At 38.7% G+C, this 27,953-nt stretch overlaps 1 protein-coding gene across 18 annotated transcripts in view; it reads right to left on the reverse strand.

Moving 5' to 3' along the window:
- DENND1A (DENN domain containing 1A) overlaps window positions 1–27,953 on the reverse strand; it is a 357,159-nt gene that overhangs the window by 307,285 nt on the left and 21,921 nt on the right. Inside the window, exon 1 of one of the 18 annotated variants that reach the window (XM_065571989.1) lies at window positions 8,619–8,655. The exons of 16 other annotated variants lie outside the window; for them this stretch is intronic. In XM_065571989.1, the coding sequence (XP_065428061.1) occupies window positions 8,619–8,640 (22 nt within the window). In that variant the 5' untranslated portion in view covers window positions 8,641–8,655. Of the gene's footprint in view, window positions 1–4,026; window positions 4,138–8,618; window positions 8,656–27,953 lie in introns of those variants that run through there. One more of the 18 variants, XM_065571996.1, reaches the window with a different exon arrangement.

The raw sequence follows: 27,953 nt of genomic DNA on the forward strand, positions 1-27,953 counted from the left end.
AATTGTACGTGATGTTTTTCAATTAGTAAAATATTCTAAAATTTCCTGCCCCCAAAACCTTACAGAGCTATATACACAACAGCGTATTAATAACACCAACACAGCACCCATAGTGCTTTGTTCCCCACTAAAAGGGAGCATTTTAATAGGAAAAATATTTCCATCTTTTTATGCAAGTATTCATGTTACCTTTAAATTTTCAACATGGAAGCTGTAAAATAAAAATTGCACACACAAACACACTCTTTTTAGAAGACCCAAAACATTGTATTCACATCTGCTAGCACTCAGTTTACTACTACAACCTTTCTAACAGGGCTTAGGTTTGCTTCAAAAACAAAACAGAGTTCTCAATGATAGAATCACAAGCAAAAGCCCCTGCATAGTTAGTCTACAAAGAATTAACTGGATTAATTAGCAAGGGATTTGAGAAGCAGCTTGGAGCTAGAAAACCAAAACACTAAATTGTTTAAATACTTTGGCAACAGATCAAGGTTTCCAGGCAGCCCTATGTTCCATTCTCTCCTTTTCTGCTCGGTGTTTTAACACATTTAACCTGACTGAGGTACTTTTTCATGAGATATGAATGACATTGTCAAAATACCAAAAGAAGATGTGAATTAAAAAATGCCACAAGCTGTTAGCAATTCTGCCAACATGTGTGAGCCCAAGCAACATTAATTAAAAATCAATAGCTTAGGACATAAATAGCTCTTATCTCTGGTAAACTATATCTCTAAAATAACTCTCTTTATAGGAAAAAACAAAGCAAATGTCTTTGCTATTATACTGAGTGAATTGACCACAACAAAGCTACAGAAATAAGGCAAAAAAAACTGAGCAAAGCAGCAAATATTAGAAAGGGAAGCTAGGCTTGGAATGTTTCAACTACACACTATCATTAACACATAAATGGTTGGAAATAGCCAGACTACAAACACTTGCAGAATGGGTTTCCAGAAAGTACATTTCACATTTTTATTTTTAATTTGATTCTTCATCAAAACTTGCATGCCAAGAAAATTAGAAAACAAAGAGCACTGATGTCCTCCTGGTGGAGGGATCTTTTTAGTCGGTATCCTTTACTGTTGTTTTAAAAATATAAATTAAGTTAAACATTACAATAAGTACTGAGGAAGATATTAAGAATTCTCTTTAATATAATAATTACAAAACTGAGGCGGGAAATGGACACAAGGGGGGTAAACTATCATTTCTTTCACGTAATTATAATCTCTAGACTAAAGAGGAGAGACATTAAGAATATAGACAAACGGTCAACCAGATATATGGTTATGAAAAGCTTGACTGACTGCAATTTTCAGAATACCTTTCTGTTATCTATCAATCTGTCCCATGCTTCCTTCATAGCAATTTAATGAAACAGTATTAATACATCGGAGTGCTAATCAAAGAATATTAAAGTGATAACATCTGACTTGCTTCTAAATTTCTGATAAACGTGTTTCTTATTTCATCATTTCTGCTCTCATAATATGAGGTGGACACTTTCATTTTACACACACACAATTTTCAAAACTGGAAAGTTAGGATTCCAATTCAGGATGGCAATTCAAAGTCTTCGCAACCCACATAAAATCAGTGACTAAGCTATCTAACACCGTTAGCAAAGAGTGATAATAGGAAGATCAAGTATCAGGGGGTAGCCGTGTTAGTCTGTAAGAATACATCTGATACAATCATGGTGTGTTGGACAGACCAAGGTGGTTTTACTTTTGTTGCCCAATATTTTTTGCATTAATCTGCTATTTACTGAAGGAGTAAAGGCTTTCAAAAAGAGACCGTACTTTAAATGATTCATAGATGCATACATTCCAAGGCCAGAAGAGACTGCTGTGATCATCTCGTCTGACTTTCTGCATAACCAGGCTTAGAATGATTAGATTTTTATTGGTAAATATCAGTAAATGTGTACTCCTGGGAGAATTTTGCGCCACTGCGCGTGCACATAATTACTGTGCTGTGCATAATTTTTCCCCGCAGAAAATAACTTCTGCCAGAAAGTTGCTGCAGTTCTGCCTTTTTCCCGCTGGGATCATTATGGTGGTAGCTGCCAATAGGAAAGAGAAGAGGTTGCCTGTCTAGCAGTGCCATGCCTGTGGGGCCAGTTCAGGAGACAGCGGTATGGGGGGGGACAAATAGTGTGGGGCTGGAGGGGGGTCACAGACTGGGGTTCATAAGGGCTACTGGGGGAAGACAGACTGGGGCAAAGGCTGAATGGGAGTGGAGGTTCTGGGCAACATGGGGAAGGGAGAGGGAGTGTAGGGACACGAGAATGGGGGGTGCAGGGACACATGGGGACAGGGAAGGTGGCTGGCTCAGGGGGCGCAGGGACACAAGGGGATGGAGAAAGTGGGTGTCTGAGTGGGGGCGGAGGGAATCATGAGGACAGAAGGGAGGGGGTGCAAGGACACATGGGGGTACAGGGACACATGGGGACGGGGCAGATGTACCTGACTGAATGGGAGAGGCTAGGGGTCAGCTAGAGTCTGCATGGTGGAGGCTCCCCAACAATCTCTTCCTGCCTCCCAAAAAAACCTGTTCCATATTTCTCTCACCCACCCAACAACCCTCCAGGTTCACTCCCAGGCTCCTTCCCTCTTCCTCAGCATCTCCATTACCCCTGACTCCCCCAAGTCTTTGCACTGCTTCTGAGGGGGGAAGGAAATACGGGTTTGTATTGTAGTTTAAATGAATTACTCGAACTTCTGTATTTATATGCCTACTAAGGAATCCATCTGACAAAAAACGTTTCCTAAATCTTTTTCATTGTCTGCAATGTTACAGACAAACTTGCTGACAGTTATTTTGAAATAAAATTACCAAAATAATTGAAACTGCTGTGATTATATTGTGTTATTTTAACAAATAAAATATGCAGGATTTTGAAGAATTTTAAAATATTGGGTGCAGAATTTTCAATTTTTGGCCCACAATTTTTTATTCTTTGGCACAGAATTCCCCCAGGAGTAATATTGATTTCATCATACACACACAAACCAATGAAAAAACAATAATTGAAATTTACAGACAAGCAAAGAAAAATGCTGCTTGAGAACTTATTAGAGTTTGATTTAAGGATATTTACTTTGTATATTTTGATATGTGCTGTTGATAACTTGTGTTTTAACAGTTATAAAGCTTTAACTTTCTGAGTCTCATCATCTACTGTCATTAAATAATTATTGTCTGACGCCTCCATAGATTTCCACAACTGTGAACATTTAAATAGACAAAAATAGAAAAAAATGCTTAAAAATAAAACATTGATATTATCCATCAAAATTAAACAAAAGATAAAAATTGAATTCTGCCAAGCCTATGTATAACACAGCCCATAGAACTTTCCCAAAATAATTCTGCTTGAACTAGAGCAGCAATTCTCAAACTGGGGATCGGGACCCCTCAGAGAGTCACGAGGTTATTACATGGGGGGGGTCAAGAGCTGTCAACCTCCACCCCAAATCCCGCTTTGTCTCCAGCATTTATAATTGTGTTAAATATATAAAAAGGTGTTTTTAATTTATAAGGGGGTCGCACTCAGAGGCTTGCTATGTGAAAGGGGTCACCACTACAAAAGTTTGAGAGCCACTGAACTTTAAAAAAAAAAGCATCTCCTAAAAAAAAAATCCTGATTTTAAAATTGCCAGAAAGAGAAAACTCATCACAACCTTTGGTAAATTGTTACAGGCCAATATACAATCCAAAAATCTATTTGGCGGGACTAATTCCTTAAGAGTTTGAGATTATCATCTGCACTGAGAGCTGTGTTCCACTAAAAAGTTGCTAGGGCTTTTGAGGTAGCTATTCAGCATTTCAGTAGAAAAGGCAAACCACCAAGGTGGGGTACCTTTGCTCTATAGCCTTCTCAAGGCCAAAAAAAGGGGGGGGGGGCAGAAATTGGACACGCATGACAAAAATAATTGTGGACAGAGTACATCACAAATTAGTTAATAGTATATCTGTTATACAAGTGGCACTCAGGCTCACATATCCATAAAATACCTTGCTAGACCTCAAGGCAGGAGGCAACACCAATCAAGCAGCCTCTTGTTGTGCAACATTACACATTGAGTCAGCCCTTCAAGAGCTAGTCTGTAATGTCCCAAGAGTTGATTTTACTGAAATGAAACAATAAATGGCATGAAGAATTGCATCTATCAGTAAAAAAGAAAGATCTCAGAAAGATTAAAGAGGTAAAAATGCAAGCTATGAATTTACAGAACTTTTATGCAGACCACAGACCAATGCTTACAGGAATAACCAGAGAAGAATTAGAAACCTACGGTATGTCTACTCACTACCATCATAAAAAAATATTAACTAGAAAGAATACTAGAAAATATTGAGCTGGGGCATGTTGATCTGTTTTTCTTCATCTATGTGTCTGAAGGCTGACATGCTGAACAGTCCCTTTGAAATTTCCCAGATCTATTTCTCCCCACTGTGAGGATGTGAATAAAAACTACTATCACTACATAATATGCTATACCAGCAACACATACAAGCCCCTCCAAAAACGCAACTGCAATTCTAAAGTATTTATAAAAGCTGGATAATTACAAACATAGTAATTATGTCAGTGACCATAGCTAGAATAAAAGTCACAAAAACCACTCCTGCTTCAGAGCATTCAAGGATGAGCACCAGCTGAGCCTAGGAAGATATTTTCCACCTTCCCCTAAAAGACCAGGTATTTTCATGTTGTCAAGACAGCATTTGCAGAGCACACAATAACTCCCCCTGAATTACAAACTGGAGAATACTTTTAACTGCTAAATTGTTTGCTTGGTGGAGTAAGATGATCAGAGGATTTTGTGGGGAGAACAGTTAAGTTGATGAGAAAAAGGCAGGAGAGAAGAGCTGTGGTTAACAGTTTAGTGTAGGGAAATGGGACCTTGTCTTCTGCGTGACTGTCATTTGAAAGATGATTATGTGGTTCATGCCTAAATTTTTCCACCTCCTTCATTTTATCATACATCTGGGTCTGCACTGCTATGTCCATAACATAAATAAAAGAAGTGTGATTAAAAGCCCAATAAAGCTAAGTGGAAGGGTACCAATAACAAAGACTTTCCCCTGGACATTTTGCTTTTTCTATTTATTACTAAAATATCTCCTGTATTTCATTATTACTTGGCAAACAGGCATGGAACCGGCATCATCATGTAGAAGCTAAAAAGCAAAAAAACTTGTGATCTTAACACATTCAGTTACTGGGTGCTTGGATTGGGCATCAACGGGCCATCCACTTCAAGAATCCCTCTGGCCTTGACCTTTCAAGGATCTACAGCTGGTAGAAACTGTACTCACCACAGAACAGGTAGCTAAAGTACCATCTTAAGAAGAATTAGGAGCAATCTCTCTTCAGAAATTAAGATTACCTGAAACTGTATAGGGATTCTCCACAATTATTCGGCTTCCATTACAGCTAGTGCCAAGTTTACTTAATCCACTTCCGAAATGTAGCAGCAATGAGGTATACAGTATTTGACACAGGATCCTTCATCCCTGCAGTTAATTTATCATCTACTAATAATTAAGAATTCAAAGTTTACTCTAATGCACAGCACTACAGTTGATATTGTTCTACATGGCAGAATTTGAAATTCTGCAGAGTTCCCACTTTTCAACATTGTTTCTTGTTGTGCAAATACAATCTAACACTGTGTTAGCATTTCGATCAACTTTATTTTTTATGATATTGGAGAATGTGTTTCATGGTGGGCTGATTTTTTTTTTAAACTCTCCAAGTTATTTTGGCACTATAAATTAAACTTATTGCAAATATAGAAGAAAATGAGAGGTCATTTGTAAACAGTTTTAAAGGACATCATTTTTGCTCTAACATCTATAAATGACACTTTCCCTTAAAATGTTGCAACTATGTTAAAAAATAAAAAAAATAATCTATATATGGCAATAACAATAACAAAAATAATCTATATATGGCAATAACAAAAATATTTCTGTAGCATGGGGGGCGGGGATATTTTTAGCATTCTGACAGTATTTATAATATTAGGTCAAATTCAGCCACCAATAAAGATACAAACATTAAAAAGGTGTCCTTTAAGCTTCCCTTTAAGGCATCTACCATAATGGTATAATTTGCTGTGGACATCATTAAAATGTAAAGTTAATGAGGATTCAGCTCAAAACAGAAGAAATGTAACCTATTTTCAGGCAAAACTTCTAACACTGCAATCAGAGGGAAAACCTCTTTGATGTCTCTTTGTCTCTTCTCATTAATTTTCTTTTGGTATAAAAAAACAAAGGCTGTTTAAACTAAAAATGCACAGAAGTTTAAACATGATAATTATAGTCAAGCTGCAATGAGGTCATTAGGTTTTTAAAAGTTTGAAATAAACAAGAATGAGATAAATGACTATTTTAAAATGTGTCAATTCTACTTAAATTGTCCATATGAAACCCCCCGTATTCCAAGGAGTTACTCTAAGTATGGAACTTTTTATAGATGACTGAAGTTTGGTCTACATTACAGATCTATATCAGTGCCAGCATTAGACTTGCTGAGACCCAGGGCCGAAGCTAAGGCCCGAGTTCCACCTCTACCCGGGGCAGCGGGGCTCGGGCTGTAGCCCCCTCTCCTGGGATGATGTAGTAACTTTATTGTCAGAAGGTGGTCACGGAGCAATGAAATTTGAGAACCTCTGGCTTAGAGTGTCTTCACTGAAGCGCTACATAGGTGCAGCTACACCGATGCAGCATTTTAGGTGTAGACTTGCCCTTAATCAACACAGACTTAATCCAATGACTGAATCTATTGTAAAGCAAACCAGTAAGAGTGCACATGAGAGTAAAAATCTCTGGATTTACTTTATTGCTGGATACTGTATATCATACTGATACTCAGAAGAAAAAAAGCATTTTGTAATCTGCATAGTCAAGGCAGATGACACAATGTGAAATTCTGCTATTTTACACCTCACGTATTAAGGGCTCTATATAGAACTAAGATATGAACAAGCTGGACAATTCTATTTAATTACTGCTCTGTTTAGAAGACATTCGTCAAGTTTTACATGAATACTAGAAGTCTACACAAAATGGAATACAAACTCAAGACAGCTATTTTAACACACCAGTTCTACTCCATCTTAAAGAGAAAATATATTTAAGAGCTACTGCAGCATATCAGTTCTTTCAAAAGAATATTATCCAAATATAACCTTCTCTATAGTATCTTAATTGCATAGTACAGATGGAGCCAATATGATTACCAAAATGGCTCCTCTCCTTTGAGTAACTCATATGATAAAATTTTCTCTCAAAGAAAAACTATTTTGGCAGTGTGCTTAAGATTTCAGTGTTAAAAAAGTAATGAGAGTACAAAAATATATCAAAGAATTGTCTTAGGGGCCACAGAAGCACAGAACAAGAAGATAGGAACTGTGGACTAACACTCAATCTTTATCTTACTGGATTGTACCTAATGTTGCAATACATTAAAAAGATATCCCACCCTATTCTTTGACATGTGTAAATACTGCCTCTATATACAATGAGATGAGATGAAGTCAGAGCATCAGTTCACAGTTCTTGTCATAACTATGATTTTATATGCATTTGTGGATTTAAGTTATGGGCATTTATTTTTCTACTTAAATCATTTTAAGTATGTTTAATAGAAACCACTCATGCCTGTTGGCTCTGAAGAGAATGACCAAAAGGCACATGAACTGAACAAAATAAAAGCAGATATTCCTTAAGGTGCAACTGGAGGGCAAGTTTAAAGGATAGTCTCATGCTTAATGCAGAAAAACGAAGACAGCATAAGCAGCGTTCATTGCTCATTTCCTCTTTACACAAATGGAATGACCACAAAAAAAGTACATAAAAGTTCCACAGCATTACAAGCATTTAGCCAGTGTGGCCAATAAAACCCCCACTCTATTAGGTGCACAAACTTTTTTTTTTTTTTAATTAAATCTATCCTAATCTTTGTTCAAATAAAAAGGTTAAGCTATTTGCAGATGTGGTATGTCATTTACAAAATTATATTTGGTCAAAGGAGCGTATCGGTAATATGCCCATGGAAATTAAGCAGTTAGAAAACAAAATACACACACTATAAGGACTTGAATAAAAACAGTAACCAACACTTACTACCTGGAGGATTAAACCTACTAGCCAGAGGTAGATGGGGAAGGAGGGGGAGAGAGAACAGTGGAGCGTTTGACCAGTACTGTACAGAGGCAATGATTTGGAGAGAAACCCAGCCCTCCTGTAGCATCCAACTCCTGGGATGGTGCAGGAATTGCTATCAGAATACTGTACCTGAACCAGGTTTAGAGTTTCTCTTTCATATCAGCCTGTAGCTAATAGATGCCAAATCTGACGCTCCACCTTACGCAGATGCTGGAAGACAGGAGCTTTCTGTCTCTTCCACTGCCTCACTTCCCTGCAGCAACCTGGAGGCTGGCAGGGTGCAGAGACTTCCATTACTCTACCCTTTCACCCAGTCTCCTGCCCACTGAGATGGGAGTCAGTGGAAGTCTCTGTCCTTTCACCAACTTTTTGGGGATCCTTTTCCCATGCCTCCCCCAAAAGCAAAAAATGAATAACTCCAGTACCTGTGTCTGCAACTGCCCACATAATTCCAAGTATTAGCAGCATGGAATTCACATGATTCATGAGTTTTTTCTCCTGACCAGATAATCTGAACAAAAATGGATAAATCCTATTTATTTCATGTTGCTTCTGGGAAGACCTACGTGCAGCAGCAGAGAAAGAACAACATGACAATCTACAGACTCAGGAAGACAACTGCATTGGTTTATATTTAGTTCACATTTGGAAAATTATCTTAAACAAGGGTGAGAAACTATTCAACTTTTTAATAAAAAAGCAGCTAAAAAATGGTTGCTTAGTCCCCCACATTAACCACAAAAATCTTCCCACTGGTGAGTTAATTTTTCAAATCCTGCTTAAATACAAATGAATTGAATTTAAAAAAGGTAAAAATTAACTAACTCATGGAAAACTGGCCATCCGAGTTGGGGTAATTCTGAAAACAATTCTCTTCAGCAAGAACATCCTACTATAAACTTTCTTCTTAAATAAACCTGTAAATTGCTTGAAACAATTTTGTTAATAAAAAAGTAAAAAGACTAAGGGAAATCCACTGGAAAAAAAATTCCAAACCATTTTAACAGGATGTGAAACTCACTGCCATGAAAGAAATACGTTCCATTTAAAATAATAATCTAGTATAACATTTTAACTGGAAGTATTTGAATGATCTATTCTTTTACCTGATGCATCCAACAAACTATGTCTCAGGAAGCTATTTCAAAAATCCTTCCAGTCAGTTATCAGACAAATTATTTTTAATACAAAATAAATCCTCCATGATTTTTAGCAATCGCCAAAGAACCAAATCTGGATGAGCCAAGCTCTGCCTACTGTGTACTGTATAAACCCCCAAAACAAGGTATCATCTTTAACTAAGCCAATAAAGTATTTAGCTTTAGAGAAATTTCTCCAAGTACATTTCTCTAAAGCTAAATACTTTATTTGGAGCCTTGAGGCAACACACGCCATATAATTTCTTGTTAGATTAAAATTAAAATGTATTGCAATACCAAAAAGAATGAACCAGACAGAGCAGCTGTCAGAGATGTGTATCATTATATGGAATTATTCTGGATAACATAGGATAATTTGTTGTACAAGCACATTAGGAAACAGTTTGAGAAGCATAATTAAAGCTTCATAAAAAACTGCTCCCCTGTTATTACTGAAAAAAGGTAGGGGGAAAGAAAAAAGTATGGGAATTTGCAATTCACAAAGTATTATCAGAAATCACAAAGTAAATATCCCTGACCTGTTGTCATTTACTTCCTTTAATTTACTCAGGTGTTTTGATTCTTTTTCAGAGATTATGAAATGTGAGTATATATTTAAAAAGCTTGTATCTCTCCTATCATTACAGAGACAAAAGAAAATGTTTTAAGGTATTGGCTTTGTGACCAAATTAGGCACCAATCCTACAACTGACTCCACTTGGATGCATCCCTGCACCTGTGCTTAGCCTCACTGAAGTCAGAAAAAACTTTGCACCTTTGCCTCTGACCATCTGTTCAGCACATACATGTGGGGAATTCATTTCATAGTGCTGCATAAAAAGTACAGCCAGCTCTGGACAGATAAACTAGAACTTCCCTTGATGTCAACCAGGACATTTTAAGAAGAGCTCAGTATAATATGGCCCAATCCTGCACCTCAAAGCCAATGCAAGTATTGCCACTGGTTTTAATGAGTGCAGGATCATACCCTTTATGACTAGGACTAAGACTATGGCTAAGACCTTGTCTCTGACAAGTTAAATTACATTGGAGCCAAAGACCCCAATGGAAATGTCTATATACCATTTTCCATGCAAAAGCAATATACCATACCCAGGAAAAAGTCAACAAAGGAATGAAATCTGGAATTTAATTGGCCAGGCTCATGCACTTGTGTGCTGTTTACTCAATCTGTGGTTGGAGAGAATGTTTGTTCCAAATGTGCTACAAATTGCAGCCATACTTACCTCCACCAAAGTCTGCTTCAGGAGCCATTCCTACTTATTTCTGATACTATTTCAAGAGGTATACAAGATAAAAACATATTCTTTAGATTATCTATTAGAAATATCTTCAGATTATTTAGAATCTGTTCCCAGGTGCAGCAAACACTATGTGCCCATATATGCATTCTGTACAACTACACAGGTATTCTGAAATCACTGTTTAAAAAAGGGAAGTAGCCACAGCATTTTAGATGCTTCCCAGTAAGAGAATTCCACTGGGTCTCACATTTTAGACTACAAATATTATAAGATGCCCCTTCAGTCACTCTGTTATAGGACCTCTGCAGAAAATGTAAATTAGCATAAACTTTTTAAATTAATTTTAAATAAGTTTAAACCAGTCACAAATCAACTCAAGGAGCATGCAGGATGTACAGTGACATTCTTAGGTTTTTGGACACTAGATCAAACAGGAACATCATCTATCATACAGGGAAAGTGTCCTAGGCCAGGGGTGGCCAACCTGAGCCTGAAAAGGAGCCAGAATTTACCCACGTACATTGCCAAAGAGCCACAGTAATATGTCAGCAGCCCTCCATCTACTCCCCCCACCCCACTCCCAGCGCCTCCTACCCACCAGCAGCCCCACTGATCAATGCCTCCCCCACCCTCCCCACACCTCCTGATCAGCTGTTTCATGGCATGCAGGAGGCTCAGAGGGGGAGGGGGGAGGAGCGAGGGCATAGCAGACTCGGGGAGGGGGCGGGAAGGGGTGGAGTGGGGGCAGGGCCTGTGGCAGAGCCAGGGATTGAGCAGTGAGCACTGCCCAACACATTGGAAAGTTGACATCTGTAGCTCCAGCCCTGGAGTCGGTGCCTATACTAGGAGCCGCATATTAACTTCTGAAGAGCTGCATGTGGCTCCGGAGCCACAGGTTGGCCACCCCTGTCCTAGGCAGTAGGCATCATCATGGTGAACACTTCTAGGAAAATCTATTTACTGGACACTAATAAAAATGGAAACCACAGATAGCAAAGTAATTAAGAGTTGGAAATGGAAGAAATGGATTGAATCACTGCACTGTAATTTACTGGGAGAAAGTCTTGAACAGAAAAGTAGTAGTTACTGAGTTCAAAGCATCCTCATGTATTAGTAAAATTGTCCTTATTCAGCCACTTTGATTGTACGACAGAGAAAAGATTATTCAGACATGCAATGGCTGCAAATAAAGTAAGTTGTACTTTCTACCAATAGTTCATTAAGTCACAGCAGTGAGTTAGCATTAGAACAAAACTACTGAATAGAACACTTTTACCACCAGATTGTCCTCTGTAATGGAGGTTTATATAAAGTCCCAGACCCTTATGGGAGCACTTCCACTCCACCAACCAGGAAAGGGAGCAGGGTCTGCCAGCTATCTCTACTGTGGCTTCACATTACATCACATCAGGGCTAAATTCTTAAGAATTCAGTTTGACTCAACTGAACCCTAAAATATAGGTATGATTTTTGACTGCCACATTTGATTCAAAATAGACCAGACCAGCTCATTTGTACCCACCTCCTCTTCTGGACATTAGCTTGCACCACCTCTCCAATTCCCTCCCTAAGCTGCTCCTCATACATTACTGACTCTACTCTCTTGCTTCCTAAGAAAAAATGAAAGCAAACGGTTTAAATAAAATGGGAATAAACCCTAAACTGACAAGAAGCATGCCTAAGCCTAAACAAGCCAAGAAATCTGATTTGCTGTTGTAGTCTCACTTCAGCATGGGTCACCCATCTAATATTTTGTTTGTACATTCTATAATTTAGTTCTTAATCTTCTTTGAAGTCAATGGAAAGTTTGAGTTAATTTTGGAGCAGTACTGGACCCTTTGACTGTAGGTCTTTATGTTGGGACATCATCTTATAGATCTCTTAAGTGTCTTGCATCATAAATCCTCTGTCACAAAATCCAGAATGTTGCCTCAACATTCTCAGGTCACTGTGAGAATTTTTTTTCCCCATCTTTTCCTTATACATATGTATTGAAATATTCAGTAAAAATACACATTTAAGAAAGATCCAGCTCCAGACATCTTTGCCTGTTCTCTTCAACAATCTTGTACAGATTGAGACTGTAGTATTTACTTTAATTTTTGGGAGGAAGACAATTAAAAAAAGAATAGAGCTTTCTGCAGGGACTCAAAAGTAAAAACTGCATGTGACCAGTTTAATTATCTAAAGTATGCATCTACAGTATTCCATCAGTTTGCCACTGAAACTGGAGACATCACCCTCCAACTGTTAGTGGTGAGAGAAGGTTGAAAGGATTTAAAACAGGCTTAGATCTTGGTCTATTTTTGTAACTCCATAAGGGGAAGAGATACAGAATACCTAGAACTCAATTGTTCTTTATATGAAGGGAGTTTCCTACTGGCTCCCATTCTTCTGCCATCTCTATTGGAAAGAATTTCTCTAGACTGAGTGCAATAACCATCTCTGCTCCACTTCACATATTGACAAATGTTTCAAAAATTGTGTGTGTCTGGGCTGAAAAGTAAATGACTTAAGATGTAGTTAAATGCCTTTCTTTCTAAAGAGTTAGATCTGCTAAACACATAATTACAAGGACGACACTGTCAAATCTAGGCAATAATATTAGGCTTTAGGCATCATGAATAGACACTAAAAATTTAGTTTCCATCTGAAAGCAGACATTAGAATCCTCTTCCCAGCAGTTGAGACACCACCCTTTGAAATTCTGAAGGGTTAATTTACCAAAATTAGATTGTTATGGCAAAGTACAGTACAAAAATCTTTTGTTCATGTGTTTGTATTCATTTTATCTCACCCCTCCATTCCCGCCCCAATGATGTGATTTAGTTGACTTTAAGGGCTACAAGCATAAAATCATGAGTGGTATGGAGAAAGTGCATAAGGAAAAGTTATTTACTTGTTCCCATAATATAAGAACTAGGGGCCACCAAATGAAATTAATGGGCAGCAGGTTTAAAACAAATAAAAGGAAGTTCTTCTTCATACAGCGCACAGTCAACCTGTGGAACTCCTTGCCTGAGGAGGTTGTGAAGGCTAGGACTATAACAGGGTTTAAAAGAGCACTAGATAAATTCATGGAGGTTAAGTCCATTATTGGCTATTAGCCAGGATGGGTAAGGAATGGTGTTCCTAGCTTCTGTTTGTCAGAGGGTGGAGAGGGATGGCAGGAGAGAGATCACTTGATCATTACCTGTTAGGTGCATTCCCTCTGGGGCACCTGGCACTGGCCAGTCGGTAGACAGGATACTGGGCTGGATGGACCTTTGGTCTGACCCAGTATGGCCATTCTTATGTTCTTAGCATGTTCACAGATTCAGAATCTGTTTGGGCATTCAAGGAATATAGTACAGGAGTTCGTGATTAAACTGTGTTTCATCACCGTTGCTCATGACATCACTAAATTGAATTTCATCACACTCTTCGCCTTAGTTATAATTCAGCATATCTTGTATGAAATTCAGAAAGATTTAGGCATGATCTTGTCTCTTATTGCTGGCACATTTTGTCATGTTCACTGTTGATGAAATATCAAAAATTCTTAATTCTTTTTATACTGATCACTTAATTTATAACTCAGACAACCTTGCCTTCAGCCTCTAATCCACATTCCAAAAAAACCATATACCTGCATTTTTGTCCTGAAAAAAGTCAGACAAGATGGGGAGAGAACAATGTAGTTCAGGATGTTTTATAACTGCACTAATATCCAACTATTTCAATTATGTTCTACAGTTCTCTATTTGAAATGGCTCACTGTCTAAGACAAAAACCATCAGGAACAGAAAATCATCTGGACTTTTTCCTGAGTCATTTTTACATTTTTCCAAGTTTGTTTTAACTGCTTTTAAAAATTAGTGCTCAGCACAGAACTTAACTACTGATATAAATCCCAAACAGATTATACATAGACTTTCTAAGATCCAAAATGTTCATAAAAAGAAGTTTTATAGAAAGCACCAGTGGATCCATAGATGGACAAAGATAACAGTCATCACTGCAACACAGTTTACAATATTGAGCAAGACAGCATAATCACTATTCTTAATAATCTGCAGGGAGTCTACTTTAAAGTCATTAGTTCATTGTTTCTTTTTCATCTGAATGACTCTAATTGAAGTTCTTTACCAGTTACAGAATTCTCTACAGTGAGATATAACAGCTGACTTCAGATGCATTAAGCTTAAAGCAAAAATTAACACTCATTAACAAGATTACCTGTTGTGATTAAATAAGCACAAACAAAAAAACCTGTTTGCAAATTTTGTGAATGAGCATGATACTAGAGTTTAAAATCATACCCTTAAATTAAATCTTATTTTCCACCAAGTAACACAACCTTTTGACTCTGTTCAAAATAAAACCCGTTCGCAGTAAGTTATTACAATACAACCCCTTAAACTCATTAACATGTAGTTAATTGCAACAAGTGCTTCATCAAACCCTTAATGCATCAATCTTATCAAATGCTGAAATGTCATCATGAACAATGTCTAACTTGAACCACTCAAAAATTCTCAAAAAAAAAGAGAAGAAACCACCAATCCTCCCTTTAAACTGAAAGAAATCTATAAAAACTGGGGGCTAGTGACTATCAATAACTTGTCTAAACCATTAAAAAAAATCCACCCTCTTAAAAAGTTTCAATTTAGCAGTTAATTTCAACCTGCAGTTAAAAAGACATGAGCTGTCAGTTTTCTCACCCGACTCTATCGTGAAAAGAAAAACTGACAGATCACAGGAGCTTGCCTTTGTAAACCAATTCAGGAACTTTCATGCTTCTTATTTGTTAGGTTAAAGGTTAAATTGCTGACCTGTGCCCTCCTGCTTAGCAGCCTTTCCCTTTTTCTGTAAAGCTTTATTTTTGGGCTGTATTTACATGGATTAGTCTCTTTTCACACTAAGAAGGAATCTGTTCACAGCCAAAGCCTTAGTTCTGGTGGTACAAAAAGCAGCCACAATTATTCAGCACCAGACAATGACCATATTGTGTATTTACAAAAAAAACCACCTCAGCCATGGCAAGTTCTGTTCTTGCTGCACAAAACAATAGAAGAAAAATCTTATCAAACATTCAAGAGAAAGCAAACAAAGCAGGCCCACTGTGAACTTGATGAAGATGTCAAGCTCCTTTTAAAAAAGATATAAACCAACAAAAGGGTTTTTTCTTGTAAAGTCTTGTGAGTGAGATTTTTTTCTATGCTGAGTTTCCCTTTCTGGTTAAACATAGCCAGCAGTACTAATATACCAACAGCCAACTATGGAATACTTCTGTCTATAATCTTTTGCAGGCAACACAGCTAAAAAGACTGGCAACAACTGTTCCCTTCCTACAAAACTAACATGCAAAAGTGCCAAGCATGCATTTCTAGAACTGTATTGCAATACTCTGATCATTGCTTTTTATCAAATCTAGCATCAACAGCTAAAGAATGTACTCATGAATAATGAATGGTAAACAGGAATTTGTATGATAGTCTGCAAATTTGATCCCTACTGATTTATTTTTTAATTGGTGAAAGCTTCATTTTTTAGTTCAAGATGAGCCAGGCACTTCAGTTAAACTCCACATCCCATCTGGGACTTTACTTGATCCAAAAGGTATATACAGTGTTGGGGACACTTTTGGGGATTTCAGTCCCAGGTGAGTGAAGAAGGGAGTAATACCTCAGCCACATTCTTTGTCAAAGGCCTAATCACCATTTATAATTATTTTGCTGGTATCCCAATAGAAAGCAGTCCAACAAGAAGAAACAGGAAGATGAAGAACAAGAAAACACTGAGTTGAGTCACAGCTGCAAATAGAAGAACAGGAGGACTTGTGGCACCTTAGAGACTAACAAATTTATTAGAGCATAAGCTTTCGTGGACTACAGCCCACTTCTTCGGATGCATATAGAATGTTCCATTCTATATGCATCCGAAGAAGTGGGCTGTAGTCCACGAAAGCTTATGCTCTAATAAATTTGTTAGTCTCTAAGGTGCCACAAGTCCTCCTGTTCTTCTTTTTGCGGATACAGACTAACACGGCTGCTACTCTGAAACCTTTCAAGCTGCAAATACGCTCCCTCTCTACTCAGGTTTGCCTAGTTTTCCAGAGCCCTGTTTTAGGAAGTTATGCACCTTGATATAGCATCAAGGAGTCAGAAGGGCACAAACTTGGGCACCAGGATTAGAGCACAATATGAAAAATAATTTAAAATAGCAATTTTGTTTATGTAATAAATGAGTTTAAAACCTGCATTGTTAATTAAGCATTGAAATCAAATGGTTACTACATAGTGTTATGCCAGGCAGCCTTGATATTTCTTTAGGTATTAAAATGTAATGTGATGGTCACAAGTTACTCTGGAACTCAAACATATACGGCTTACAGACATGTGCATCATAAAGATTTACCTCTCTGCCTTGCTGCTACTGAGATAATTATTTTCTATATTCAATATTTCATATAGTTTGACATGGCATTGCTATGTGCGCTAAAATTTCAGTATATTATAGAGGAATATAGCAGCACCCAGGTTCTGTTGCAAGATGCTTGTGTGTCCATTTTACAGAGTTCTTACTTTATACTTGTACAAATCCTTTTCTGGAAACAGTGGCAACTGCAAAGTGCTTCTAAGACCAGAGCACATTATAGCATCTCTCAGTTGAGCTAAGGACTTTGATTATTTTAAGTTATAACATTTGTGATCTACTGAGAAAATAAAGATGTTACTACACAAGGCCAGAACATAAAAAGTAAAATAGGAAGTACTTAAACTACTCACCAGCTTCTAGTAGGAACAAGATTAGAGGTACATGCTACACTCAGAGCCAATTCAAATGCAAATGATGTCCTTTCTCTCAAACAATAATAAACTCCCTCAGAGTTAATAGTTTCCCTCCAAGATTCATCTCCTTTTTCAACTTAGTGGTATGTTTTGGAGAAAAGAAAGAAACACATGGTGAGGCTTAGAGCAAGGCCCTTTAAATTCTTTATCATAAAAGAAGCAGTATAAACTACATTTCCTTTCCTAATCCAGCGAACATTTGTTAAACTCTAGCACACTTACCACTTTGTCCATGCTATCATATTTAGGTTTCTAACTTACCATACTCTTAAAAAAATGAAAGAAATGCTTTAGTTGTACTAAACCATTTTAGCTTTTTCCTTGAACACACAGCAAGAATTTATGCTACACTCACAAAAAGATGAAAGATGAGGTCCTTGGAGAAAAAGACCTTTTGCCACACTGCATGGTAAAGCTAAGGATTCAACATACTTTTGTAATATCTGCTTTGGCGAGAACACAAAAAACCCTATACAAAAGCACACTATACCCTCCTACACGGGGGGGGGGGCGGCGCGGAGGGAGATCGTACTTTTGTGAGCTTTTACTTTCAAATGTTCATACTTTAGAGACAATTTTGATCAGTTACTTTACACTAACAAATGTACTTTTTCTATATTATTGGTATAAGAGTTATACTTAAATTCTCTTCACTTCCCCCTCTAACAAGAGGGGAACTTTGGCACAGGTCTTAGAAAGATCCCTGAATTTCTGTAACAGCTTATCTCTGGCAAATGACACAAAGCAGTTTTCTTTATGAAAACAAGAGAGAATTTCTTGTCACTGGAAAAGAGGTTAGACAACCAATAGGTTTGATTTTGCACTCTTAATTTAGTGCAGTATGTACCGGTAACAATTTTCTTAAATTTTCTATAGATTGTACAAATATAAACTAAAACTGTTCAATACAATATTTCTGTAATATTTTATTTTTAGTGTTCATTCTCACCACAAACATTGTCCGGGTGCAGAGTGGCTTATTTTACTTCACATATCCGAGGTTCAAAAAATGACAATTCCAATATATTTTAGCATTGATGCAATTAATTACATTATGTAATTAAAGTAAATTTGACGCACAGAAGGCTGTTTTCCTTAGTAACTTTGCTGTTGGTCATATTATACACTGCAACATACTGGAATTGGGCAGCTTTCACGTTCTCAGCTTCCCCATATATTTGTTCTTTGTTTTATCAAGTTCGAGTTCAGTAGGCTCAAAGTTTAGTCAGAAGGCTGAATGACTACTGTGTTAATGACAGCACCAGTCCTTCTCTGCTTTCAAACTCCACCTGCACACTTTCATTTTACATAATTTTGATTATTATGAGCGGTCAGTACAGCATATTAGCTCTCCTTTGAATGTCAAGGCTTCACTGAGTTCATACAAAGCATTTGTCCCCTTCTTTCAATTTAAGAAAAGGAAATGCAATTTAACAAAACATTATCACGTGGATTTTAAAATAATAAAGAATAAGGCAACTTATTTTGTTCCCAATTCATCCACTGCATATACGTACTGCAATGAACAAAATATCACACAAAGATATAGACTACAATACCCAAGCATAACTGACTGAGTTAAAATGCGAATGGATAGCTTTAATATCGAATGTTCCAAACATTTATCAGTTTAAGAACGACCCTGCCATAATCCAGCATACCCTTTTGTTACCTGCTTCTTATCTAACATCAGAGAAGGACAAGGAAAACTTGATCTTTCCAGGTTTAATTCAAGAAACAGTGTACTACTGGTGCGGTTTTGCTTCTTTATTAAGTCAACTTTGCAAAGCATCAACTACACTGGTGCTGGAAGAGAGACAAAATAGACAGTCTCTGTCCCATAGGGTTTGTATATATATGTTTTGACATTGTCTGAAAAAAACATTTAAAACTTTAGATTTGACTGATTATAAAACTTCTTATCTTAAACCATTGCAACTTCAAGTAGCCTGAAGGCAAAGCCTGAAGCACCCAGTATGTTGACAGAAGACACAAATGATGACAGCAGATATAATCTTTAAGATCCTATCAAGTTCTAAAATCTATAGTAATTGTTTTTAAATAGGAATATGCACCCAAGGCAATATCAATTTACCACTCTTTCAATCATGTTCATTTTATATTGCATAACAAAACAATCAAAAGACAAAGACAATGCAACACTGATGTCTTCTGGCCAATGAGTCTTGCTTATTTCCCATGATAGATCAGTGTTTATCCAGGTTGCATGCAATTTAATTCCAGAGGCAAGACTAATTCGCAACTCTGTACCCTCTAAAATAGACATCCTAATCCAAGAAGCTAGCCTTCTTAGCAGCAGCTCAACTTTCATTCCCAAATTAATCTTCTTTAGAGAGACATGGTAGTTGAGATAATATCTTTTGTTGGACCAACTTCTGTTGGTGAGAGAGACTGCTTTCGAGCTTACACTAGTCTCTCTAATATCCTGGGACCAACATGGCTACAACAACTCTTCTTTAGAGAGGCAGATAGTCTCCATTCACATCTGAATGCAAGGCAAAGCAAGAAAAACAGTCAGAATTATAACCTTTCTACTCTTCAATACAAAGACAGTGATTCTCTGTACAATGCGGCAGAGCAGAGGGATACACAAACCACTCATAAAAGGTTACACAGTATCAGATTCTCTTCTGCCATTCACAGTTTAGTTTAGGCATCGTCTCTCAAGTTACCAAATAAAGTCCTCAATAAAATTGCTGTTGCTATCCTTCTGAATGTCTATCTTAAATGCATCTTTATAAAAACTCTCAATTCCCTTGAAATGTGAGAAAGCAAAAGATGATTGAAATTCTGTGTGGAATGAAGAGTTGGCCTTCTAGTCCCGAGCGGCATAATATTAGTAGCATATTTTACTTCAATTATATATCTTGGGGGTTCTTCTTAATTTAGAACACTTAGCTAGCTCTCTTCTTCTATGACAACTTTGACTCAAAGTAAAAGGTACAATTCCAAGCCATTACTTAGTATTTACATGATACCATGAAGAAAAGGATAGTGTTGACTCAACACTTTTGACGTATATAACCATTTCTAAAAATTTTGGAGTACTGATGTTTTGGAGTATTTAACCAGGGGAACTCTTCTCTCCCTCAATCTTTCCCTAACTTTATTAAATCCATTACGATATTTATTGAAATAAGTAATACTGTGTTACCACTTCAGTTTGAACCCTGGAGAGAAGTACATGTTTAGTACAGGCCCTCTGACATCATTCAAAAGCACAGGGGATATTAAAATCCCCACCAGATCGCTTCAATACAATATACTTGCCAAAAAAAGTTGCTGACTCTATTCTTCCTGTTCTATTCTGCTGCTGAGACAACTACTGAGAAGGCGTCAGCATTTTTATCAGCACATGGTAACAACTTCAGAGGAGTGCTATACAGTGGAACTAATAAAAGCAAAACCCCTATTAAATTGCATTATTCAAGTATAAAGTAAAGAAAGTGTGAAGTCCTGACAAACCCAGTTAAGAAAGAATCACAATTGAAAAGCTAAGATAGGACCGGTTATGAGTTCTCATGTAATTCTAGAAAGTAAGATCTTAAAAATTACTACCCATCTTAAATTCATCAAGGGCCTGAACCTGCTCCCACTGAAGTCAAGATCAGCCACCAATAGGTCAAAGACGGAAAACTGGTTGGTTAATTGTTTTTCCTTAAATACATATGTCCTTAAAAGCATTATAGTTACCCAAATGTGTGTAGTTGCAAATTATATTAGTTTGTCTAGTGGTTTTCAAAATGTGCATCCCACACCTCAATTTAGCAGCTCGAGGTTACAGAAGTGATTCACTGGGAAATCTACAATTGCCAAAATAAGGTTGATGAATATACAAAAGCAAGTGTTCACACGTCTTCCTGATATTGACAAGTAAATGGTGGAATTGAATTAAATGCCACAAATGTGGAAGGGCAAAATTTATAAGTCATAGCCACAGAGAATAAATTATAAGCTTTTCCTGGAAGGCTATTGTTGGTACATAGCAAACATTACAAGAAATTTTTCACATAAAGAAAAGATGGTTATCTTTTTTCATTTTGCAGATTAGACACTAGAACTGAACAAACCTCAAAACTGAAGGCTCAGTCCTCACTAGTGCCCAGTAAGGGATGAAAACAGCTGAGAGAGGAGTCGTAAAAACTATTTCTGACACCCTCAACCCAGGTCTGGTTCTATAACATCCCTGGAGACACAAAAAAGGGCTGAGGATCTGGCCCAGAAACGGTTTCCTACATAGTAAACCAAACATCCTCCACATATTTCTGCTTCCATCCAGACTCCAACTCATTGAAAGACTCCAGCCAATAGGCACAGAAGCAGGCAAAGCAAGGACTGCTGCACGAGGGAAAGCACATAAAATGGGGCCCAGGACCACTCCTCCCCCCAGCAGGCCCCTGGACCCAGAACTGTTAAGGGGATACCCCCCCACACACACACTGGGGAAACTAGTACCCTGGCAGTGCTTCCCACCCCCCCACCACGTGGCCTTGGGTCAGAATTGCAGAGGAGCCAGCAAGAAACCCCAGCTGGTAGGAAGGGGAGCAGTCAAAGCACTAAAAGCAGGGACCTCTGGACATTCCAGTCAAAACTAGAATGTTCTGAGAGTGACTTTCCTTGCTCCCTGATGAGTGGTTGTTTGCTCCAGCCCTCTAACTCTCTTTCCTTCAGTCTTTGCAGCTCAGCTTCACTCCACACCTGCCCCTCCTAACACTCTCTTCCCCTGCCCTGTCCCCCACTTCTCTTTCCTCCCCTTTATTTCCATTTAGCTTATCTCCTCCTAAGTAAACCCACCCTATCAAAAAACAGCTGTAGAACTAACATGATGTTTGCTGCCATCACATTGTTCCTCTGCCTGTATTAAACTCCTTCCCCTACCCTGTGCCTGTCTTGTCTATTTTACAAAAAGAACAGGAGTACTTGTGGCACCTTAGAGACTAACAAATTTATTAGAGCATAAGCTTTCGAGGATGCATCCGAAGAAGTGGGCTGTAGCAGACAAACACGGCTGCTACTCTGAAACTTGTCTATTTTAGACAATACTATCTCATTGTTTCTTTGTACTCCCCTTAGGGTTGCAAATTTGGTAATATTTAAATATTTAAAAACCAGACTCTCCAGTAGGAGTGCCGGAACCTCCCTTGCCCTGCTTCTTCCCCGAGGCCCTGTCCCTAGGATTACCATTCGTCCAGATTCCCCCGGACATGTCCGGCTTTTAGAGTTAAAAATAGCGTCTGGGAGGGAATCTGTAAATGTCCGGACTTCCCCCCGATGCAGAGCGCGAGCTGCTGACAGGGCAGCCGGACAGATGGTGCCACTTACATGGGGCTCCAACAGCCAGAGAGAGCCCCTCCTCCTCTCCCCTGCAGGAGAGATCACTTCCTCCCTGCCTCCCATCCTGCATTCGCAGACCACCAGGCGGCAGTTCTCACTGGCAGTCTGGAGCTCCTCCCCCTGCTCCTCCTCCCCGGTACGCTGGTCTGAGCGGCAGGGTAAGAGGACTAGGGGGTCGGAGAGAAAGGGCAGGGAGGTTCTGGAGCGGGCAGTCAAGAGACAGGGAGCGAGGGGGGGTCGGGAGTTCGGGGGGGACTTTCTGGGAGTGGGGGTGTGGATAAGGTTTCGGGCAGTCAGGGTACAGGTAGGGGGTAGGGTCTCAGGAGGGGGCAGTTAGGGGACAAGGAACAGGGAGGTTTAGGTAGGAAGTGGGGTTCTGAAGGGCAGTTAGGAGCTGGGGTCCCAGGAGGGGTAGTCAGGGGACAAGGAGCGAGGGGGGGGGTGTTTGGGAGTTGGGGGGGGCTGTCAGGGGGCAGGGGTGGGGAGAGGGATCGGAGCAGTCAGGGGACAGGAAGCAGAGGGGTTTAGATAGGTCGGGAGTTCTGGGGGGGGGGCTGTCAGGGGGTGGGGAGTGGTTGGATGGGGCGTGGGAGTCCCAGGGATCTGTCTGGGGGTGGGGGTGTGGATAAGGGTTGGGGCAGTCAGGGGACAGGTAGGGGGTAGGGTCCTAGGGGGCTAGTTAGGATGGGGGGAGGGTCTCAGGAGGGGGCAGTCAGGGAACAAGGAGCAGGGAGGCTTGATTGAGCCAACACTGTAGACATAGACACCCTGCTGTGAGGAATGAGCAAAGAAAAGAAGATATGGCTGCTAAAAGTAAGATCAAAGAGGGATCGACTAGATCTCGTATATGGACTAAAGATGAGGTTGCGCAGCTTATACAGTTGGAAAGGAAATATATTGGGAAAAGGAATATAAATAAATGTATTGAGAGCGAGATGAGGACCAAAACGAATAAACAAATATCAGATAAAAGACGAGAATTAGCAAAGAAGAAGTTAGTGGTAACAGGAGATAGGGAGGAAGTGACTGAGGTAGAGGACATTAGAGTAAATATATTAGAAATTCCGCCCCCAAGAGAGAGGATTTTCCCACTAAAAGGACATCCAGAAGTGGATTTAGTGGAGAAAATATGTAAACGGGGAAAACAAAGTAGGGAGGGAAGAGAAATAATAAATAGTTTAGGGGAAATTGAAGGATTATTAAAGGAGGATTTAACAAAAGCTCTCGGATGGGCAATGTTGGAAAAATTATGTTATTCATTAGTAGAGGGACAGGACCCTAGAAATGAAAGTCAAATAGAGTTGAGGAATAAAGGAAAAGGGAAGATTAGAAAGGAGGGGAGAAGGAAGCAATTTAATGCAATTAGGAGATATGCTACAAAGAAAGCTAAGTATAAATTCTATCAACAATTATTTGATAAGGATAGAAGAAGATTGACTCGCATTATAATGGGAGAGCCAGATAAGGCTAAGTGTGCTATCCCTATGAAAGAAATTGAGGAATACTATGTAAATATTTTGGGAACAATTGGACATGGTAATATGATAGGGTGGCCATCATCCACAGAGAATGCGGATAATGATATATTAATGAGTCCGATCTCTGTGGATGAGATTAGAATAGCTTTAACAGAAATAAGAAAAGATAGTGCTCCTGGCCCAGTTAAAGTAAAAGTGAGCAATTTGTGGGATATTTTTAATTTAGACTCCTTAATACTTACAAAAATTTTTAATATATGGTTTCTAAATAGACAGGTACCAGATGAATTTAAGAAAAATAGAACGATTTTAATACCAAAGACACAAGATGAGGAGGAAATGAAGAAGTTAACATCTTGGAGACCATTGACAATTGGGTCAGTTTGGATTAGAATCTATACCAAAATATTAGCAAAAAGACTGGTGGAAACAGTTAAGATATGTAGTAGACAAAAAGGGTTTATATCCGCCCCTGGGTGTGAGGAAAATATTGCTATATTAGATAATTTGATTAAAGGGGCTAAACGAAATGGGAATGAAATTGCAATAGTGTTCGTAGATTTGGCTAAAGCATTTGATTCTGTGGGACACGGACATATAATAGCCGGGTTGAGAAGATTTGGTATAGATGAACATTTTATAGATATTATTAGGGACCTTTATGATAATTGCACAACTAGGGTATGGGTGGGTGATGAAGCTACTGAGTCTATTTTAATTAGGAGGGGGGTCAAGCAGGGTGACCCGTTGTCCCCAATTTTGTTTAATATTGCTATGGATCCCCTTTTAACTAGATTAGAAGTAGAAGGAAGTGGTTTTTATGTTAAGGGTAATAGTGTCACGTCATTGGCTTTTGTCGATGATGTGGCAATTTTAAGTAGCTCATATAAAGGAATGATCAAAAATTTGGGTATCTTAGAGGAGTTTTGTAAAAATACTAATCTCTCTGTTAATGTGAAGAAAACGAAAGGCTTTCATATTTTAACTAAACATAAAACCTATGTAGTTAATCCTAAGGATAATTGGCAGATAGGGTCAGAGAAGATTGAATATGTTCAACCAGGGTATTTTGAAAAATATTTAGGGGCTAGAATAGATCCCTGGATAGGTGTAGGGGGACCGGTACTTAAAGAAAAATTGAAAGATTGGAGTGAGAATTTAATTAAGGCCCCATTAAAACCGGCCCAAAAAATATTAATTTTACAGACATACATCTTACCGAAGCTATTTTATAATCTTCTTTTAATAGAACCCCCTTTTAATCTTTTAGACGATCTTGATGTGTTAGTTAGAAAAATAGTTAAAGAGATTTTACATTTACCTCAGTGTACCACAGATGGGATATTTTATTCTAGAGGTAGGGATGGTGGTTTAGCTCTCACTAAGTTTAGTGTGCAAATCCCAAATATGTTAATTCGTAAATGGAGGAGACATATTGTCTCGAGAGATGATTGGATGGACCTATCTTATCTATATGCAGGAGAAAATCTTGTGGATAAAATATTGTCATTTAGTGCAGTAACATCTCATCCCAAGAAATGGAGGGAAGAGGAATTTTTAAGATGGTCGGAACTGAGATGTCAGGGAATAGGGATAAAATATTTTAAAAATGATTTAATTAGTAATTCGATTTTTAGAAACTCTAGTAAAGTTAAATCGTCAGCGTATATCGCAGCATTGCAGCTTAGGGCAAATATTTATCCTACTAGGGAGACATTAGCAAGAGGAAGAGGAGGTGTGAATGCTCTTTGTAGATGGTGCGGTAAAGTGCGGGAGACTGTTCCCCATATCTCAGGACAATGTTATAAGACTAAGAATGCTAGGATAAAAAGGCATAATAGAGTAGTGTCTGCAGTTGTGGATAAGGTTGGTAAATTAGGGTGGAAGGCAATGATAGAGCCCCATTTGAGAAATAGTAAGGGTGAGTTAAGAAAGCCGGATATTATATTTATAAAAGGAGATACAGCAGTGGTGGTTGATGTTACAGTGCGATGGGAGGATAATGCCGGAAGTTTGGAACAAGCCCACAGTGAGAAGGTGGCTTATTATCTTGAGTTAGAGGAAGAAATTAAAAACTTAACGGGAGGTAAAAATATCCACTTCTTTGGTTTTGTGCTTGGGGCACGTGGCAAGTGGAGTGAAGGTAATAATGATTTGTTACAATTATTGGGAATGGACAGAAGTAAAAATTTTAAGGAGAGTATATGTAGACTTGTTTTATATTCCACTATTGGTATGATGGCTATATTCAGTGACAGGTAAAGATCCCGGAGTTTCCATTCCGTGTATCTTGCCAAAACTAAATTTTAGCTATTTTGGTTTCCATGCTCTAAATTTTCAAATTTTTAATATTGTTTTGAACATTAACATATTTAGTGTTATTTAATATCTGCCCTTCAATAGAATGGTTTTAACTATATAATAAATACTTATTAATGGATGAAATTCCAATTTAAATCATTAGTTTATTTATTTATTTTAACTACTGGATGTGGATGCGGACTGGCCGCGTATAGTAACCAGGAAAGGGCAGGTAGTCACGCCTGTACATAAATAGGGGGTGGAGTCCTGGGGGGCAATTAGGGGCAGGGGTCCCATGAGGGGGCAGTCAGGGGACAAGGAGCAGGGGGAGGGCTGGGGGTTCTGAGGGGGGCGGGAAGTGTGAGGGAGTGGAAGGGGCAGGGGCAGGACTAGGGCAAGACGGGAGCAGGGCTCCTCCCGTCCTCTTTATTTGCTTGCTGAAATATGGTAACCCTACCTGTCCCCATCCACTCCTCTTTGATTCTCCCCCGCCCAGTTGTTCGCTGCTTTTCCCCTCCCATTCCCCTGCCTGGGTCAGGAAGGACTCGCCTGCTTTGCTGGGGCTGCAGCTCAACACAAGTAGGAGGTGGCCTTGACCGAGTAGGAGCTCACGCCGGTGATGACCCAGTGCCTTCCCGCCTGCGGTAACCGGACTGTGTGTGTCCGGACCCCTTTTCAACCGGGTGTTCCGGTCAAAAACCGGGCATCTGGCCACCCTAACCCCCCCATCTTTCTGTATTCATCTATCTCTTGTTCTATACTTAGGTTGTAAGCTGTTTGGGGCAGGGACAGTCTTTTTGTTCTGTTTGAACAGAACCCTGGCACAATGAGATTCTGATCCATTACTAGGGTTCCCAGGCACTATGATAATAGCTGCTTTCTTTGTCTACTTCACTGTATTTGGTGGAATTTTTTCTTCCTCGATCTTGCACAGCAGAGAACTCATCTTCTGGTCAGCCATCCTTCTCCCTCAACCTATAATTTCTGGGGAAGAAATCCTGGAGCACAGAAACTTCAGGCTAAATGGTTCCTTCATGCAGTAGGAGTCCTCTCAGAGCTACTGCACCCTTCCGAAATGTGGTACTCTAGGTCAAAAGCAACATATTCTGCAGAGTTATTATATTCTTTCATGCCATAATAGCCCTTCAGCTAATGTAAGCAATCATCTCACCTAAATTTCAGTGCACTACTAAAAAGACTGGTAGTACTTTTGTTTTTATTAGAGGAGATAAAATAAACATACATATTCTCTCCCATGCAAACCAAAATATAATATATGTCGAAGTACATGATAAATGCCTTTATAATTATGATCAGTGTTTACAAGCATCTGAGCTAAAACCAGTATATTTATATATCTTTGAAGATGGTTGTAACAAGTGTTCCAAT

The sequence above is a fragment of the Chrysemys picta genome, chromosome 18, assembly GCF_011386835.1.
Source record: "Chrysemys picta bellii isolate R12L10 chromosome 18, ASM1138683v2, whole genome shotgun sequence".
Classification (NCBI taxonomy): Eukaryota; Metazoa; Chordata; order Testudines; family Emydidae; genus Chrysemys; species Chrysemys picta.